Below are 17,670 nucleotides of genomic sequence, written 5' to 3'. Positions count from 1 at the left end.
TTGTATACCATCTATGCTTGCTTATATGATAAGTCCAACTGCAGTCGACACAGACCCAGATCTGGGTCTGTGCAGTTTGTTAGGAGTAATCCATAAAACAAACAATAGACCCTGATCTGCAGGCACATTATCCTATGGAAGATCGGGATTTCTTTGCAGTTTGCCTTGTTTAACAAGCAAGTACATACAGTACTGGCTTGAAATCCAGGTCTCAAACCTCATCATACAACTTCTGTTGCACAGTTTTGTCACTATCTATGTATCAGCCTTCTAAACCAGCTTTAAACCTTTGGTATATAAATCAGTTTGCAGTTTAATAACTGTTGATAATATTGAGTGCTGCTTTGGACTCAACTCAGTTAAGAAACTTTATGATGATGTATCATCAGAGAAAATCTTAGACATTCTAACAGAATACATTTTGCATAAAAATTTGACTCCTTTTATTGTATAATGAATAGCTTTACCTTTGTTCTAGCACATGCTTTCATTTATTTGGAAGGGTTAATAATATTTGACTATTTTTCTGCTGAAATATGCCAGAATTCTCCTGAGAACTTATTTGGAAAAAATAGAACATTTTGCATACATTTAAAAAGATTGTTATGGTGGAGTTGCTTTTCATGCTTGATCATACACGCATACATACATGCATACATACATACATACATACATACATACACACACACAGGGGGCCCCGAGTGGCCGAGTGGTCTAAAGCGCTCACCGTTATGGATCACTGCCATCTCACCTCTGTCTGCGTGAGTTCAAGTCTCAGATTCGGCTAATGTGGTTATGTGAGAAAGCTTGCCAGTAGCTTCTTGTGGGTCGGTGGGTCTTTCCGGAGGTTTCTCGGGTTCTTCCTCCACCATTTATACTGGCCGCCATGTATAGCCTATCTTGTACTGAAAAATGGCGTTAAACCCTATAACAACAACAACAACAACACACACACACACACACACACACAAACACACACACACAGTAGGACTCTAGTTGAGGTGCTTTATGTATACAAGTACAGTTGCAAATTTATAACAAATATTCCTGTCCATTAATCTTCAAAAAGTTTTTGTTTACCTTTTACTCATTTTATTTTTAAATATACAGATAATTGTGATGAAATTATTAATTGTAATTTTGAACTCATTCCATGAAAATGTGCTAACTTCATATAAGAAAAAAATTAAGAAATTTTTGTGGAACTTGCAAGGGAAGAAGCTAATGAACAATTTTGTGTCCAAGAGCATGTCTGTACATTTTTTCATATATTTGTATTTCAGTCAACAACATGGATTAATCCTTGTAGTAAAGCTTTTTAGATAGCTCATTGTTCAGGTTTTTTTTACTTTATAGGTAATTGAAATGTGGACTCAGAAAAAGGAGTTTTCTTGTTTTTTGTATGAATTAATAGTGGAAGAAAATTACTGTATATAGTCACCCACAAGTCCAGTCCAATTGTAAACGACGTAGATCATAATCTGCCATCACATAATGTTGTTGGTTCTACAGATTACTCCTGTTAAACTCCATAGACCCATATCTGCCGTTGCATTATGCAGTGGCAGATCATTGTCCATGCAACTTGTAGTTCGACTCTACTTAAAAGTATGTACGGTAAGAGGGTACACAAATAGCAGACAATGTAGAAACTGGTAAATAAGATTAAATTTCTTATCTTTTCCTCAGATAATATCATGTCATCATTTTAAATTCTTTATACATTCCTCTATAATCGGCATAAATGTTGAATATTTCAGTTTTGTGTGTTCTTGATTTCAGAATATTCATTGGTTCACTACCTCAAGAGCAAAGTGGAGCAGGAGAACATCATGATTGCAGCCAGCTTTGATGAAATGACAGAAAAGTAAATTGTCCTCCCTTTAAAATATTTCTTAATTTCATTTTTATCTTTTTTCTCTTCAGGATTTAAATATATCTTATAAGCACTATAATGAATGCCTGATAATAAACTGTTCCTGTGGATAGTATAGAGAGGGACTATTGTATTCAACAAGTATTTGTGTGTGTGATGTTAACCCATTTCTGATAACATAGGTTTTGTGTTTGTAATTTTGAATAACACTGTTAACACACTATTGGTTATATCATGCCAAGGAAATGTGAGTAATTGCATTTCCCAAGGACACCTCAAAGTAGCCAACTAGGGTCCTAGTAACATAGAGCGTACTCTATCTCTTCATGTAGCTTAATTTTGGTATCCTTTGTATGTAAGCTTTATAGTTTTTTTTACATAAGCTATGAATAGCATATGACCAGACCGAAAGTAAAAGAAACTCTCCAAGCAATAAAATAGATATCATGCTCAGATTTTAAGAAATGTTGACTACTTCTATGAAAGACTGCAATTATGACAGCTTCAGAATAATCCTTATCTTTGTATCTCTACATAAAGCCAAATTTCAGTGGTATTGAGTGACTCTAAGTAGGACATTTCATGTTAGAGGCTAAGTTCATTTTTTATAATAATGTGCAGTCAGATCTTGGTCCCTACAGTTTGCAAGAAATAACAAGTATGATAATGATCATAGACACTGATGGACTGGATGTTATGCTATAGCAGATCTGGGCTTGAACTGTTCACAGCTGAATGCATGCTACTTGAAGATAATTATGTTAATTTTGTTTTATCATTACTACAATCATCCATATATAGATTTTTTTATATTTGACCTTTTAGTTTGAAGACTGATGGTGTGAAGTGGCTGAAGCTCTTTGGAGGGGAGATAATCTCAGATCTGACATTCAGAGACTCCTACATGATCATTGGCCAGAAGGGCCTACAGAGTGGTTATGCCATTGAATTTGTGAGTATATACTCTGCTGTTGATGAAAGCTGGATAAAAAGATATTCTGTATAATATTTTGTAAATAATTCAGATTCAGATTGTATGTACCTTGCAAAATTCTTAATTTGTCCTAATCTACCAGACACTGGGTCTCCCAACCCTAGTTGTCCTAGAAATGCAATTTTGCTACAGAATCAGACATTCCCAAAAATAATTTCTCACAAAATCTTGTTCACCATATCCAATAAACATCACTTCTGCATATGAGAATTACTCCCATGGTGACCTTTGTGTTCACTCTACATCCAGTGCTATATGGCAATGGTCTCCATCTTTTAAGCAAAATAGTTTTAAAATTTATGTTTAGATATCACCAAGATTTGCCTTTGAACTTCCTAATAACCATAACTCAGACAGGTTTGAATATTACATTCATATATTTGTTTGGGTTATGGCAAATTGACAGCCTTGTGAACACCATAGCTATAACATTTATTATTTGATTTTAACCACATTGATGTGCATCTTCATCTCAATAAGATTTTGGAAATGTTTGATGATGAGCACATTGTGTGAATATTTCTTTAGAGTTATAGCCCTTGATTGATGTAACATGGGCATTGCTAACAAAAAACATTCCAAAGACTCTGGCTTCCACTGTTGTAAATTTCAAATAAAGTTTGTAGCATCAAGGTCATGAATAATAGTTTAAAATATTAGTTGATGATGTGCACATTCTGCACGTACGTGATTTAAACCAACTTTGGCTGTGAATCTTCATCTTACCCCAAGAGCTTTGTAGAGTTCCACAATGAGCAGATTTGGTTTTTATTTCTAACCGACATCATCCTGGCTCAGTTTGGAATAGATATTCCAATGGGTCTTGGGCATTTTTACATTCATAATTTTTGTTTGATTTCAGTCCAGTTCACAGTGATTCTTTGTCTTGATAAGATTTTGTGAGATCAGTGATGGCTAGATTTTGTCCATGTTATACATAGTTATGGCCCATGATTGACTTACAGTAGGTATCTCACTGGCTATGAAGTTCAACTCAGCAAGGTCTCAGATGAGTTCAGTGATGAATACAATTTTAAAATTTCTTACAGAGTTATGACCCTTGATTAATCCTAATAAGCATCATATGGCTTGTGATCACTGGCATTCACAGTTCTGGCTGCATTCCTATTTTCTATTTGATTTGAATTGATCTGATTGTGTAGCTTCATCTTTCCAAAGTCTCTGCTGACTTTTCTGCTGATATGACCTTGACAATATTTATGTTTTTACAGTTATATCCCTTGAACGATTTAGGCTTCACTCTTTCTTATAAACACCTTGGTATTTACATAATTTCTTTTAATTTCAACCACATTTACTGATATTCTTCTCAGCATCATCTCAAATGAGTTTTACCATGACCAGATTTTGACTATACCTGACATAGGTATGGCTCTTGGCAGACTTAAATAGCTTTTGCACCCCATTGTATTTTTGACAGTTCAGAATCAAAATCTTTTGTTTGAATTCAACCAGATTTCAAAAAAGGCTTTGTCACATTTGACAGTTAGCAGATTTAGACTGCTTTAAAAAGGTTCTGGCACTTGCTTGATATCACAGGGCAAGAGACAGTGGCCATCTTAGTGGCAATTTCTTGTTTCACATGGTCATGGTCAAAATAAAAACTACAGTATTTTACTGAATATAAAAACTAACACACTCTTGCTCTGTCTGCCTGTCTCTTTCTAATGGATTGGGTGTTACTTAATACATAACTAGTAATTTAGTATACAAATGCAACAGTTGAAACTCCCATTTTTCAGTGTAATCCCACAAGTCAAATGATTCTTATATATTGTTTGTTGCTTGATAGATCTAGAGATCTTCAGTTCTTATTTACTTTTTTTCAACTCATTCTTATCTTATGTTCTGCTAAAAATACCCTTCCATTTTCACTTGCAAAAACATATTGATAATAACAGTTTTTGAATTAAAAAATATTGTATACACTTCATACTATTCAGATTTGTTTAATTCAGATTTTTACTATAATTTTGTACATTTGATATGCAACTCTTCCTCAAAATGAATAGTTTTGACTATAAGAAGTGTTATTCAACTTTCATTCCATTCCTTTGCAGATGAAAAAAAAGTCTAACAAACAGTATGCCCCTTCACTAGAAAAGGCAGGATGTTTCACAGTACCTTGTAAGTCAGTTATTTATCACATGATTTCTCTCAGGAAATATTAGGTTGAAGCTGCTCAGTGAGTTTCATAAATTTAAATGCATAAATGTTAATTGCTTGGTTTCAACGGCACTTTCAACACATTATTGGCCACATTGTGCTGAGGAAATGGGAGATAAATGTCTTCACCAAGGACATGCTGAGGCGGCATACTTAGGCTGGCCTGGGTGGGTATCAAACCTACAACTCTTGGATTATGAGTCAGATACTCTACCAGCTTTACTAGTGCCACTCCCTACATACATGCATGCATGCATGCATCCTTGCATCCATCCATCCATTTCCTAATTTTTAAAAAATTGCTCATTTAAATGGATTGAACATAATGGGCCTTAGCCTTTTGTGATGTAGTTATTCTGTGTGATGCCCTGAAGTGATACAACATCATATATAAAACATGCAAAAAATGAGATAGTGAAAGTTTTTTCAGTAACATTATGATATCAGTGTGTGAAAGTTGTATCAGTAATATCATGATATCATTGTGATTGTGAAAGTTGTATCAGTTATATCATGATATCAATGTGATTGTGAAAGTTGTATCAGTAATATCATGATATCAGTGTGTGAAAGTTGTATCAGTAATATCATGATATCATTGTGATTGTGAAAGTTGTATCAGTAATATCATGATATCATTGTGATTGTGAAAGTTGTATCAGTAATATCATGATATCAATGGAATTGTGAAAGTTATATCACTAATATCATGATATCAATGTGATTGTGAAAGTTGTATCAGTAATACCATATCATTGTGATTGTGAACGTTGTATCAGTAATATCATGATATCAATGTGATTGTGAAAGTTGTATCAGTAATATCATGATATCAATGGAATTGTGACAGTTGTATCAGTAATATCATGATATCAATGTGATTGTGAAAGTTGTATCAGTAATATCATGATATCAATGTGATTGTGAAAGTTGTATCAGTAATATCATGATATCAGTGTGATTGTGAAAGTTGTATCAGTAACATCATGATATCAGTGTGATTGTGAAAGTTGTATCAGTAATATCATGATATCAATGTGATTGTGAAAGTTGTATCAGTAATATCATATCAGTGCGATTGTGAAAGTTGTATTAGTAATATATCAATGGAATTGTGAAAGTTGTATAAGTAATATCATGATATCATTGTGTGAAAGTTGTATCAGTAATATCATGATATCATTGTGATTGTGAAAGTTGTATCAGTAATATCATGATATCAATGGAACTGTGAAAGTTGTGTCAGTAATATCATGATATCAGTGTGTGAAAATTGTATCAGTAATATGATATCAATGGAATTGTGAAAGTTGTATCAGTAATATCATGATATCAATGTGATTGTGAAAGTTGTATCAGTAATATCATGATATCAATGCGATAAAGTTATATCAATAATATCATGATATGAATGGAATTGTGAAAGTTGTGTCAGTAATATGCTATCAATGTGATTGTGAAAGTTGTGTCAGGAATATGGTGACAGTGCAATATAAGATACCTGAATATCTTTCAAGTTCTTATGCGAATTGGATTATCAAACTAGTTGCCATTTCCATTTTGGAAATTTAAGTTAGATTGGGATTCCAGTTTCAGAAGAAGTAAATTAACAGGAGTGTGCACATGTATTTAGTCCATGCAGATTTAATTGTGCTTACATGAATGGTGTTATCTGCTTCAGGGCATTTACTTGAAAAATTAGTTGTTAAAAAATTTTGTTTGCACTTCTGGCATTTATCAAAACATGCCTAGAAATATCTCATTATTTGTACATAAATATGAATCATCAATCTAGAATTATTCAGTTGGATAGTTATGCAGAATCATGCCTCACCATGAGTATGGCAGAGGCATATAATCTTAGGCATATATGTCCCTCTCATATACATGTATATATGTATGTGCAGGTGTCCTCAGACTTGTGTGATTTTGACTTACTAAAATTTTGCATTAATGTGATTTCATATGGCTTTTGTTATTTTATCTTTAGTAGTGAAGACTGAAAAATAGAAAAATTATGATATTAAATAGCTAAAATGAATGGTGTTAAAGTTAATTGAATTACTTATATTTCAGTGAAAATTAAAAGCAATGAAACCAAAATTTTGAGTTAGACGAGTTGGAGTTATGTGTTCACTCATAGGAATGCAACTATTGTGCAAGTTGGGGGTTGGATGTTGAAACTTAGCAAACATTATTGACTTGAAGTGAACATATACATGTGGCTGTTGACTTGTTGGGATATCAATCCCTCTCTGCCTATGGCATAATATCAATTCTCTTTATATCTATTACCAATGATAGTAATTTTTAAAAAAAATGTGCTTCTAACCCTGAGTGTAATAGTTTGCACCTGCCATAGTGTAGTAGTTTACACTTACCTTAGTGTAGTTGTGATTTACACTTGCCATAACAAAACTGGAGGGCATATATAGAGTTATATTTTAAAATCAGTACAGTCAAGACAGTTTGTTTGTTGTTGAACACCTCATATATTATTATACCATTTCAGAAACAAATTAAGACACCATATCATCTGGGTTATTAGCACAGTATTAAGATACCATGACATCTGGGTTATTAGAACGGTATTAAGATACATCTAGTTTATTAGCACAGTATTAAGATATCATGACATCTGGGTTATTAGCACAGTATTAAGATACCATGACATCTGGGTTATTAGAACGGTATTAAGATACATCTAGTTTATTAGCACAGTATTAAGATATCGTGACATCTGGGTTATTAGCACAGTATTAAGATACATCTAGTTTATTAGCACAGTATTAAGATATCGTGACATCTGGGTTATTAGCACAGTATTAAGATACCATGACATCTGGGTTATTAGCACAGTATTAACATGACATCTGGTTTATTAGCACAGTTTTAAGATAGCATGACATCTGGGTTATTAGCACAGTATTAAGATACCATGACATCTGGGTTATTAGAACAGTATTAAGACATCATGCCATCTGGTTTATTAGCACAGTATTAAGATACAATGATATCTGGGTAATTAGCACAGTATTAAGATACTATGACATCTGGGTTATTAGAACAGTATTAAGACACCATGTCATCTGGTTTATTAGTACAGTATTAAGATACCATGACATCTGGTTTATTAGCACAGTATTAAGATACTATGACATCTTGGTTATTAGAACAGTATTAAGATACCATGCCATCTGGGTTATTAGAACAATATTAAGATACAATGATATCTGGGTTATTAGCACAGTATTAAGATACTATGACATCTGGGTTATTAGAACAGTATTAAGATACCATAACATCTGATTTATTGCACAGTTTTAAGATACCATGTCATCTGGTTTATTAGCACAGTTTTAAGATACCATGCCATCTGGGTTATTAGCACAGTATTAAGATAATGTGACATCTGGGTTATTAGCAAAGTATTAAGATACCATGACATCTTGGGTATTAGCACAGTTTTAAGATACCATGACATATGGGTTATTAGCACAGTTTTAAGATACCATGTCATCTGGTTTATTAGCACAGTTTTAAGATACCATGCCATCTGGGTTATTAGCACAGTATTAAGATACTATGACATCTGGGTTATTAGCACAGTATTAAGATACCATGACATCTTGGGTATTAGGACAGTTTTAAGGTACCATGACATATGGGTTATAAGAACAGTATTAAGATACCATGCCATCTGGGTTATTAGAACAGTATTAAGACACCATGCAATCTGGGTTATTAGAACATTATTAAGACACCATGGCATCTGGTTTATTAGCACAGTATTAAGATGCCATGACATCTGGGTTATTAAAACAGTATTAAGACACAATGCCATCAGGGTTATTAGCACAGTATTAAGATACCATGCCATCTGGGTTGTTAGAACAGTATTAAGACACCATGCCATCTGGGTTATTAGAACAGTATTAAGATACCATGCCATCTGGGTTATTAGAACAGTATTAAGACACCATGCCATCTAGTTTATTAGCACAGTATTAAGATATGACATTTGGGTTATTTACACAGTATTAAGATACTATGACATCTGGGTTATTAGCAGTTTTAAGATACCATGACATCTGGGTTATTAGCACAGTATTAAGATACCATGACATCAGGGTTATTAGAACAGTATTAAGACATCATGCCATCTGTTTTATTAGCACAGTATTAAGATACAATGATATATGGGTTATTAGCACAGTATTAAGATACAATGACATATGGGTTATTAGAACAGTGTTAAGACACCATGTCATCTGGTTTATTAGCACAGTATTAAGATACCATGTCATCTGGTTTATTAGCACAGTTTTAAGATACCATGACATCTGGGTTATTAGCACAGTATTAAGATACTATGACATCTGGGTTATTAGAACAGTATTAAGATACCATGACATCTGATTTATTGAACAGTTTTAAGATACCATGTCATCTGGTTTATTAGCACAGTTTTAAGATACCATGCCATCTGGGTTATTAGAACAGTATTAAGACATCATGCCATCTGGGTTATTAGAACAGTATTAAGATACCATGCCATCTGGGTTATTAGCACAGTATTAAGATAATATGACATCTGGGTTATTAGCAAAGTATTAAGATACCATGACATCTCGGGTATTAGCACAGTTTTAAGATACCATGACATATGGGTTATAAGAACAGTATTAAGATATCATGCCATCTGGGTTATTAGAACAGTATTAAGACACCATGCCATCTGGGTTATTAGAACAGTATTAAGATACCATGCCATCTTGGTTGTTAGAACAATATTAAGATACCATGACATCTGGGTTATAAGAACAGTATTAAGACATCATGTCATCTGGTTTATTAGCACAGTATTAAGATACAATGATATCTGGGTTATTGGCACAGTATTAAGATACTATGACATCTGGGTTATTAGAACAGTATTAAGACACCATGGCATCTGGTTTATTAGCACAGTTTTAAGATACCTTGTCATCTAGTTTATTAGCACAGTATTAAGATACCATGACATCTGGGTTATTAGCACAGTATTAAGATACTGTGACATCTGGGTTGTTAGAACAGTATTAAGATACTATGCCATCTGGGTTATTAGAACAGTATTAAGACACCATGCAATCTGGATTATTAGAACATTATTAAGACACCATGGCATCTGGTTTATTATCACAGTATTAAGATACCATGACATCTTGGTTATTAAAACAGCATTAAGACACCATGCCATCTGGGTTATTAGAACAGTATTAAGATACCATGCCATCTGGGTTGTTAGAACAGTATTAAGACACCATGCCATCTGGGTTATTAGAACAGTATTAAGATACCATGCCATCTGGGTTATTAGAACAGTATTAAGATACAATGATATCTGGGTTATTAGCACAGTATTAAGATACGATGACATCTGGGTTATTAGAACAGTATTAAGACACCATGTCATCTGGTTTATTAGCACAGTTTTAAGATACCTTGTCATCTAGTTTATTAGCACAGTATTAAGGTACCATGACATCTGGGTTATTAGAACAGTATTAAGACACCATGTCATCTAGTTTATTAGCACAGTTTTAAGATACCTTGTCATCTAGTTTATTAGCACAGTATTAAGATACCATGACATCTGGGTTATTAGCACAGTATTAAGATACTATGACATCTGGGTTGTTAGAACAGTATTAAGATACTATGACATCTGGGTTATTAGAACAGTATTAAGACATCATGCCATCTGGTTTATTAGCACAGTATTAAGATACAATGATATCTGGGTTATTGGCACAGTATTAAGATACTATGACATCTGGGTTATTAGAACAGTATTAAGACACCATGTCATCTGGTTTATTAGCACAATTTTAAGCTACCTTGTCATCTAGTTTATTAGCACAGTATTAAGATACTATGACATCTGGGTTGTTAGAACAGTATTAAGATACCATGACATCTGGGTTATTAGAACAGTATTAAGACATCATGCCATCTCGTTTATTAGCACAGTATTAAGATACCATGTCATCTGGTTTATTAGCACAGTTTTAAGATGCAATGACATCTAGTTTATTAGCACACTTTTAAGATACAATGACATCTGGGTTGTTAGAACAGTATTAAGATACTATGACATCTGGGTTATTAGAACAGTATTAAGATAATATGACATCTTGGTTATTAGCCCAGTATTAAGATACCATGACATCTGGGTTATTAGCCCAGTATTAAGACATCATGCCATCTGGTTTATTAGCACAGTATTAAGATACTATGACATCTGTGTTGTTAGAACAGTATTAAGATACTATGACATCTGGGTTATTAGAACAGTATTAAGACATCATGCCATCTGGTTTATTAGCACAGTATTAAGATACAATGATATCTGGGTTATTAGCACAGTATTAAGATACCATGACATCTGGGTTATTAGAACGGTATTAAGACATCATGCCATCTGGTTTATTAGAACAGTATTAAGATACCATGACATCTGGGTTATTAGCACAGTATTAAGATACAATGATATCTGGGTTATTAGCACAGTATTAAGATACCATGACATCTGGTTTATTTGCACAGTTTTAAGATACCATGTCATCTGGTTTATTAGCACAGTTTTAAGATACTATGCCATCTGGGTTATTAGAACGGTATTAAGACATCATGACATCTGGGTTATTAGAACAGTATTAAGACATCATGCCATCTGGTTTATTAGCACAGTATTAAGATACTATGACATCTGGGTTATTATGACAGTATTAAGACATCATGCCATCTGGTTTATTAGCACAGTATTAAGATACAATGATATCTGGGATATTAGCACAATATTAAGATACCATGACATCTGGGTTATTAGAACAGTATTAAGACATCATGCCATCTGGTTTATTAGAACAGTATTAAGATACCATGACATCTGGGTTATTAGCACAGTATTAAGATGCTATGACATCTGGGTTATTAGAACAGTATTAAGATACCATGACATCTGGTTTATTAGCACAGTTTTAAGATACCATGTCATCTGGTTTATTAGTGCAATTTTAAGATACCATGCCATCTGGGTTATTAGAACAGTATTAAGATACCATGACATCTGGTTTATTAGCACAGTTTTAAGATGCCATGTCATCTGGTTTATTAGCACAGTATTAAGATACCATGACATCTGGGTTATTAGCACAGTATTAAGATACTATGACATCTGGGTTATTAGCAAAGTATTAAGATACCATGACATCTCGGGTATTAGCACAGTTTTAAGATACCATGAGATGTGAGTTATAAGAACAGTATTAAGATACCATGCTATCTGGGTTAATAGAACAGTATAAAGACACCATGCAATCTGGGTTATTAGAACAGTATTAAGACACCATGCCATCTGGGTTCTTAGCACAGTATTAAGATACCATGCTATCTGGGTTATTAGAACAGTATTAACATACCATGCCATCTGGGTTATTAGCACAGTATTAAGATACTATGCCATCTGGGTTATTAGAACAGTATTAAGCCACCATGCCATCTGGTTTATTAGAACAGTATTAAGATACCATGACATCTGGGTTATTACAACATTATTAAGACACTATGACATCTGGCTTATTAGCACAGTATTAAAATACCATAACATCTGGGTTATTAGAACATTATTAAGATACCATGACATCAGGGTTATTAGCACAGTATTAAGATACCATGACATCAGGGTTATTAGCCCAGTATTAAGATACCATGACATCTGGGTTATTATCACAGTTTCAAGATAGATTGACATCTGGGTTAGTTGCAGAGTATTAAGATACCATGACATCTGAGCTAGTAGCACAGTATTAAGATACCATGACATCTGATTTATTAGTACATTAAGATACCATGACATCTGGGTTATTTGAACTGTATTAAGACATCATGACATCTGGGTTATTAGAACAGTATTAAGACATCATGACAGCTGGGTTATTAGAACAGTATTAAGATACCATGACATCTGAGCTAGTAACACAGTATTAAGATTCTATGACATCTGGGTTATTAGCACATTAAGATACCATGACATCTGGGTTATTAGCACATTATTAAGATACCATGACATCAGGGTTATTAGCACAGTATTAAGATACTGTGTCATCTGGGTTATTATCACAGTTTTAAGACAGATTGACATCTGGGTTAGTTGCAAAGTATTAAGATACCATGACATCTGAGCTAGTAGCACAGTATGAAAATACCATGACATCTGAGCTAGTAACACAGTATTAAGATGCCATGACCTCTGGGTTATTAGAACAGTATTAAGACATCATGACATCTGGGTTATTAGAAATGTATTAAGACACCATGACTTCTAGGTTGTTAGTATATTAAGATACCATGACATCTGGGTTATTAGCACATTAAGATACCATGAGATCTGGCTTATTTGCACATTAAGACACCATGCCATCTGGGTTATTAGAACAGTATTAAGACACCATGCCATCTGGGTTGTTAGAACATTATTAAGACACCATGCCATCTGGTTCATTAGCACAGTATTAAGATACCATGACATAATGGTTATTAGCACAGTATTAAGATACAATGATATCTGGGTTATTAGCACAGTATTAAGATACCATGACATCATGGTTATTAGAACATTATTATGACACCATGACATCTGGGTTAGTATCAGAGTTTTAAGACAGATTTACATCTGGGTTAGTTGCAGAGTATTAAGATGCCATGACATCTGAGCTAGTAATACTGTATTAAGATACCATTACATATGGGATATTGGCACATTAAGATACCATGACATCTGGGTTATTAGAACAGTATTAAGACACCATAACATCTGGGTTTTTAGCACAGTATTAAGACACCATGACATCTGGATTATTAGCACAGTATTAAGATACCATGACATCTGGGTCATTAGAACAGTATTAAGACACCATGCCATCTGGGTTATTAGCACATTAAGACACCATGCCATCTGGGTTATTAGAACAGTATTAAGACACCATGCCATCTGGGTTATTAGAACATTATTAAGACACCATGCAATCTGGTTTATTATCACAGTATTAAGATACCATGACATCATGGCTATTAGAACATTATTAAGACACCATGACATCTGGGTTATTAGCACAGTATTAAGATACCATGACATCTGGGTTATTATCACAGTTTTAAGACAGATTGATATCTGGGTTAGTTGCAGAATATTAACATACCATGACATCTGAGCTAGTAGCACAGTATTAAGATACCATGACATCTGGGATATTAGCACATTAAGACACCATGGCATCTGGGTTATTAGCACAGTATTAAGATACCATGACATCAGGGTTATTAGCACAGTATTAAGATACCATGACATCTGGGTTATTATGACAGTTTTAAGACAGATTGACATCTGGGTTAGTTGCAGAGTATTAAGAAACCATGACATCTGAGCTAGTAGCAGTATTAAGATACAATGACATCTGGGATATTAGCACAGTATTAAGATACCATGACATCTGGGATATTAGCACATTAAGATACCATGACATCTGGGTTATTAGAACAGTATTAAGACACCATGACATCAGGGTTATTAGCACAGTATTAAGATACCATGACATCAGGGTTATTAGCACAGTATTAAGATACCATGACATCTGGGTTATTAGAACAGTATTAAGATACCATGACATCTGGGTTATTATCACAGTTTTAAGACAGATTGACATCTGGGTTAGTTGCAGAGTATTAAGATACAATGATATCTGGGTTATTATCACAGTTTTAAGACAGATTGACATCTGGGTTATTATCACAGTTTTACGACAGATTGATATCTGGGTTTTTATCACAGTTTTAAGACAAATTGACATCTGGTTTATTATCACAGTATTAAGATACCATGACATCTGGGTTATTATCACAGTGTTAATACCATGACATCTGGGTTGATAAATGCTGGTGGAATACACAAGATTGATATAACACCAAAAATGCTTATAAATGCAGGCAGTGTGTATAGTAGGTATATCATATACTTAGACAAGAGCAGAGAAAAAACCTTGAGCAAAACAGAAGAGGACAGAAAAGAAAAGCACTGGACCAGGAACTAGTAGAGTTAAAGAAAAGATAGGCATGTACTGAAAAAGACATTCAGGCAATGACAGCTGCTGCCGCTCATTATGCATTGGAAGCAGAGAGACAATGGAAAATTTCCTTCATCACAACATCAAATAGTTTGAGGAAAAGTGTGAAGGACAAAATCATTGAACTTGGAGCACTTGAAAAATAGGTTGATGATAAGCTACAAGAATGAATAAATTCACTATAAAATAGTGTGGACTTTGTAAAATAAACATTGTTCAGTGACTGTACAGATGTAGGATGTGTAGTATAATGTGAATTATATCAGTGATCATACTATGGACTGTTTTTAAAATAAAAAAAATAAAAAAAATATTTCTCATATTAAGTATAGTAAGTATTAACTTATTTGTTTTTCATTTCTGTATCCTTCAAAATTAATGTAATAATGGACCTTGAGAACCATGATTTTGAATCTTGAAAAACCTTTGAAATTTCTGAAAGATATTTGCTACTAACCCTTTCTATATTTTTAAAGAAAATGGTGCCAGTTGTTAAGATAAATTCTTTATGGTGTGTGTTGTAGATGTTATATGATGGAAAACATTGGAGTAGATTGATTTTTTCAACAAAACATGTTTGATCAGAAAAAGGGAGAAATCAAAACTGCTTTACAAACTTTAAAAGAAGAATATGAGAGTAATCTATATCAGCACTCTGAGCACCTACCTGACCATGATCATTGTAGGATTCCAGTTCGTGATCATTCAACCAAAGTTACACATGTAGACTAGTTGACGTGAGTATTGGTTCTAATCCATATGGATATAGCCATTTGTGATAAGAATTTTTACCAGCTACTAAACCAGGCTAGTAGTTAAAATATATCTTATTTGCTGTAATTCTGGCATGTAATATATAGATGACACTTTTTACAACCAAATTACACTTTTTGGCCACTTGTAATAGCAATAATTATGCTTATACCTCTTGGGGTGGTGATCTGGCATGTATGGTACCATAGCTTTGGATTAATTACCATGAAACTTGGCAGTCATTATTAGTATACAGTGAACATGGAGAATTGGTTTCATTCTCCAGAGTTGAATATATATATATATATATATATATAGAGAGAGAGAGAGAGAGAGAGAGAGAGAGAGAGAGAGAGAGAGATTATAACTATCTTGTTTTTGTAAAAAGTCCACACATGTTTATGAATTATCTTGAAATTTGGTGTTATGTTTTTTTCTCCTTCTGATAAGTATTGTATGTGCAATTAGTCCCATAGAGTTTGATGGATTACCTTGAAATTTGGAAGACATTATTAAAATGAGTTGAACATTTGTCTCTTGTTCTGTCATCAGACTCAGATGACCTTTGTCTTAGAGTTTTGCCCTCATTCATTTTTCATAGCCCTTGTCAGTATTGTTTGTTTTATGTTTATACATGCATACATTCTGCCACAGCTGATGTTCCATTTTACTTGCATCACTCATCCACACTAAGCATGATTATCTGTATCGTGTGGGAAGATAATGCTTATTTTATCTAACAAACAAAATATAGGTTGCTCTTTGTGTTATCATTGTTCTTTGTGTTGTCATTGTTGCCATTATTGTGGCCATTGTCATGAATGTTAAGTGTTTTAAAAGAAAAATTTGACTTCTCAGAATATGTTATAAAATGTAGTCAAGAAATAGAAATATATCTTTAAGTTGAAATTAAGTATGTCTCACTGACCTACTTTCCAGGTTTTTGCATGCGCACTAGTTTTACATCAGCATAGAAAATGATCAAAAAAACGAATGCATTAATTTGAGGAATAATTTGCACATTCACACAAAATGTAGCAACTTCTTTTGGTTTGAAAATCATTCTGTTTGGAGAGCAGCTGAAACAAACCGTTCAGCAGAATTATTTTATGAAATGACATTCCCTATAAACACAAGGTAAGTTGTGTAACATGTTATTATTCTTCTCTTCCTTCTAGTGGGTCCAGTCAGCTTAGAAAAGGATATGCTTCCTCAGTTGCATCCTAGTGCAGAGCTTAAGGTGGGAGAAAATCTTCTCAATTGTGGACGTAATGATCCCTGTCCTGCAGACACTTTTCCTCTCATGTTGTACACGGGTGAAAAGAGTGAGGTATTTCCTCAGATTTGTGTCAGCAGTCAAATGTAAGTCACTGTCATATTATGATAAATGTTATTAATAGGATATTCATTAAAGCAAGTGAATGTCATCATTAACTATTAATTTGTAGTGGTCATATTATATAATACTATTGAAAGAGCAATTTGGCTTGATCTTAAATCAACCATTTGATTTGTTTGATTATAAATGTATATTTCTTGCATGCAAATTATTATGGTAATTATTTCAAATATGTATTGAAGTGACAGGAACATAGAGTAAAATGCTGGAATGGTCGCTTAGAAGGATGCTTTGTGTTGTACATTAGTTATGATATTATTCCTTGATCAATATGATACAATATCTTGCACCTAAA

At 33.5% G+C, this 17,670-nt stretch overlaps 1 protein-coding gene across 3 annotated transcripts in view; it reads left to right on the top strand.

Annotated features, from left to right (window-relative positions):
• LOC149787914 (protein O-linked-mannose beta-1,2-N-acetylglucosaminyltransferase 1-like) overlaps window positions 1-17,670 on the top strand; it is a 164,523-nt gene that overhangs the window by 26,268 nt on the left and 120,585 nt on the right. For all 3 annotated transcript variants that reach the window (XM_089974161.1, XM_089974160.1, XM_089974162.1), the window contains exons 8-11: window positions 1,783-1,867; window positions 2,702-2,828; window positions 4,952-5,018; window positions 17,155-17,338. In XM_089974161.1, the coding sequence (XP_089830287.1) occupies window positions 1,783-1,867; window positions 2,702-2,828; window positions 4,952-5,018; window positions 17,155-17,338 (463 nt within the window). The remainder of the gene's footprint in view (window positions 1-1,782; window positions 1,868-2,701; window positions 2,829-4,951; window positions 5,019-17,154; window positions 17,339-17,670) is intronic.

This window comes from Sinohyriopsis cumingii, chromosome 11, assembly GCF_028554795.1.
Source record: "Sinohyriopsis cumingii isolate HCF-2022 chromosome 11, ASM2855479v2, whole genome shotgun sequence".
NCBI lineage: Eukaryota > Metazoa > Mollusca > Bivalvia > Unionida > Unionidae > Sinohyriopsis > Sinohyriopsis cumingii.
This window is presented reverse-complemented; position numbering and strand designations above follow the sequence as displayed.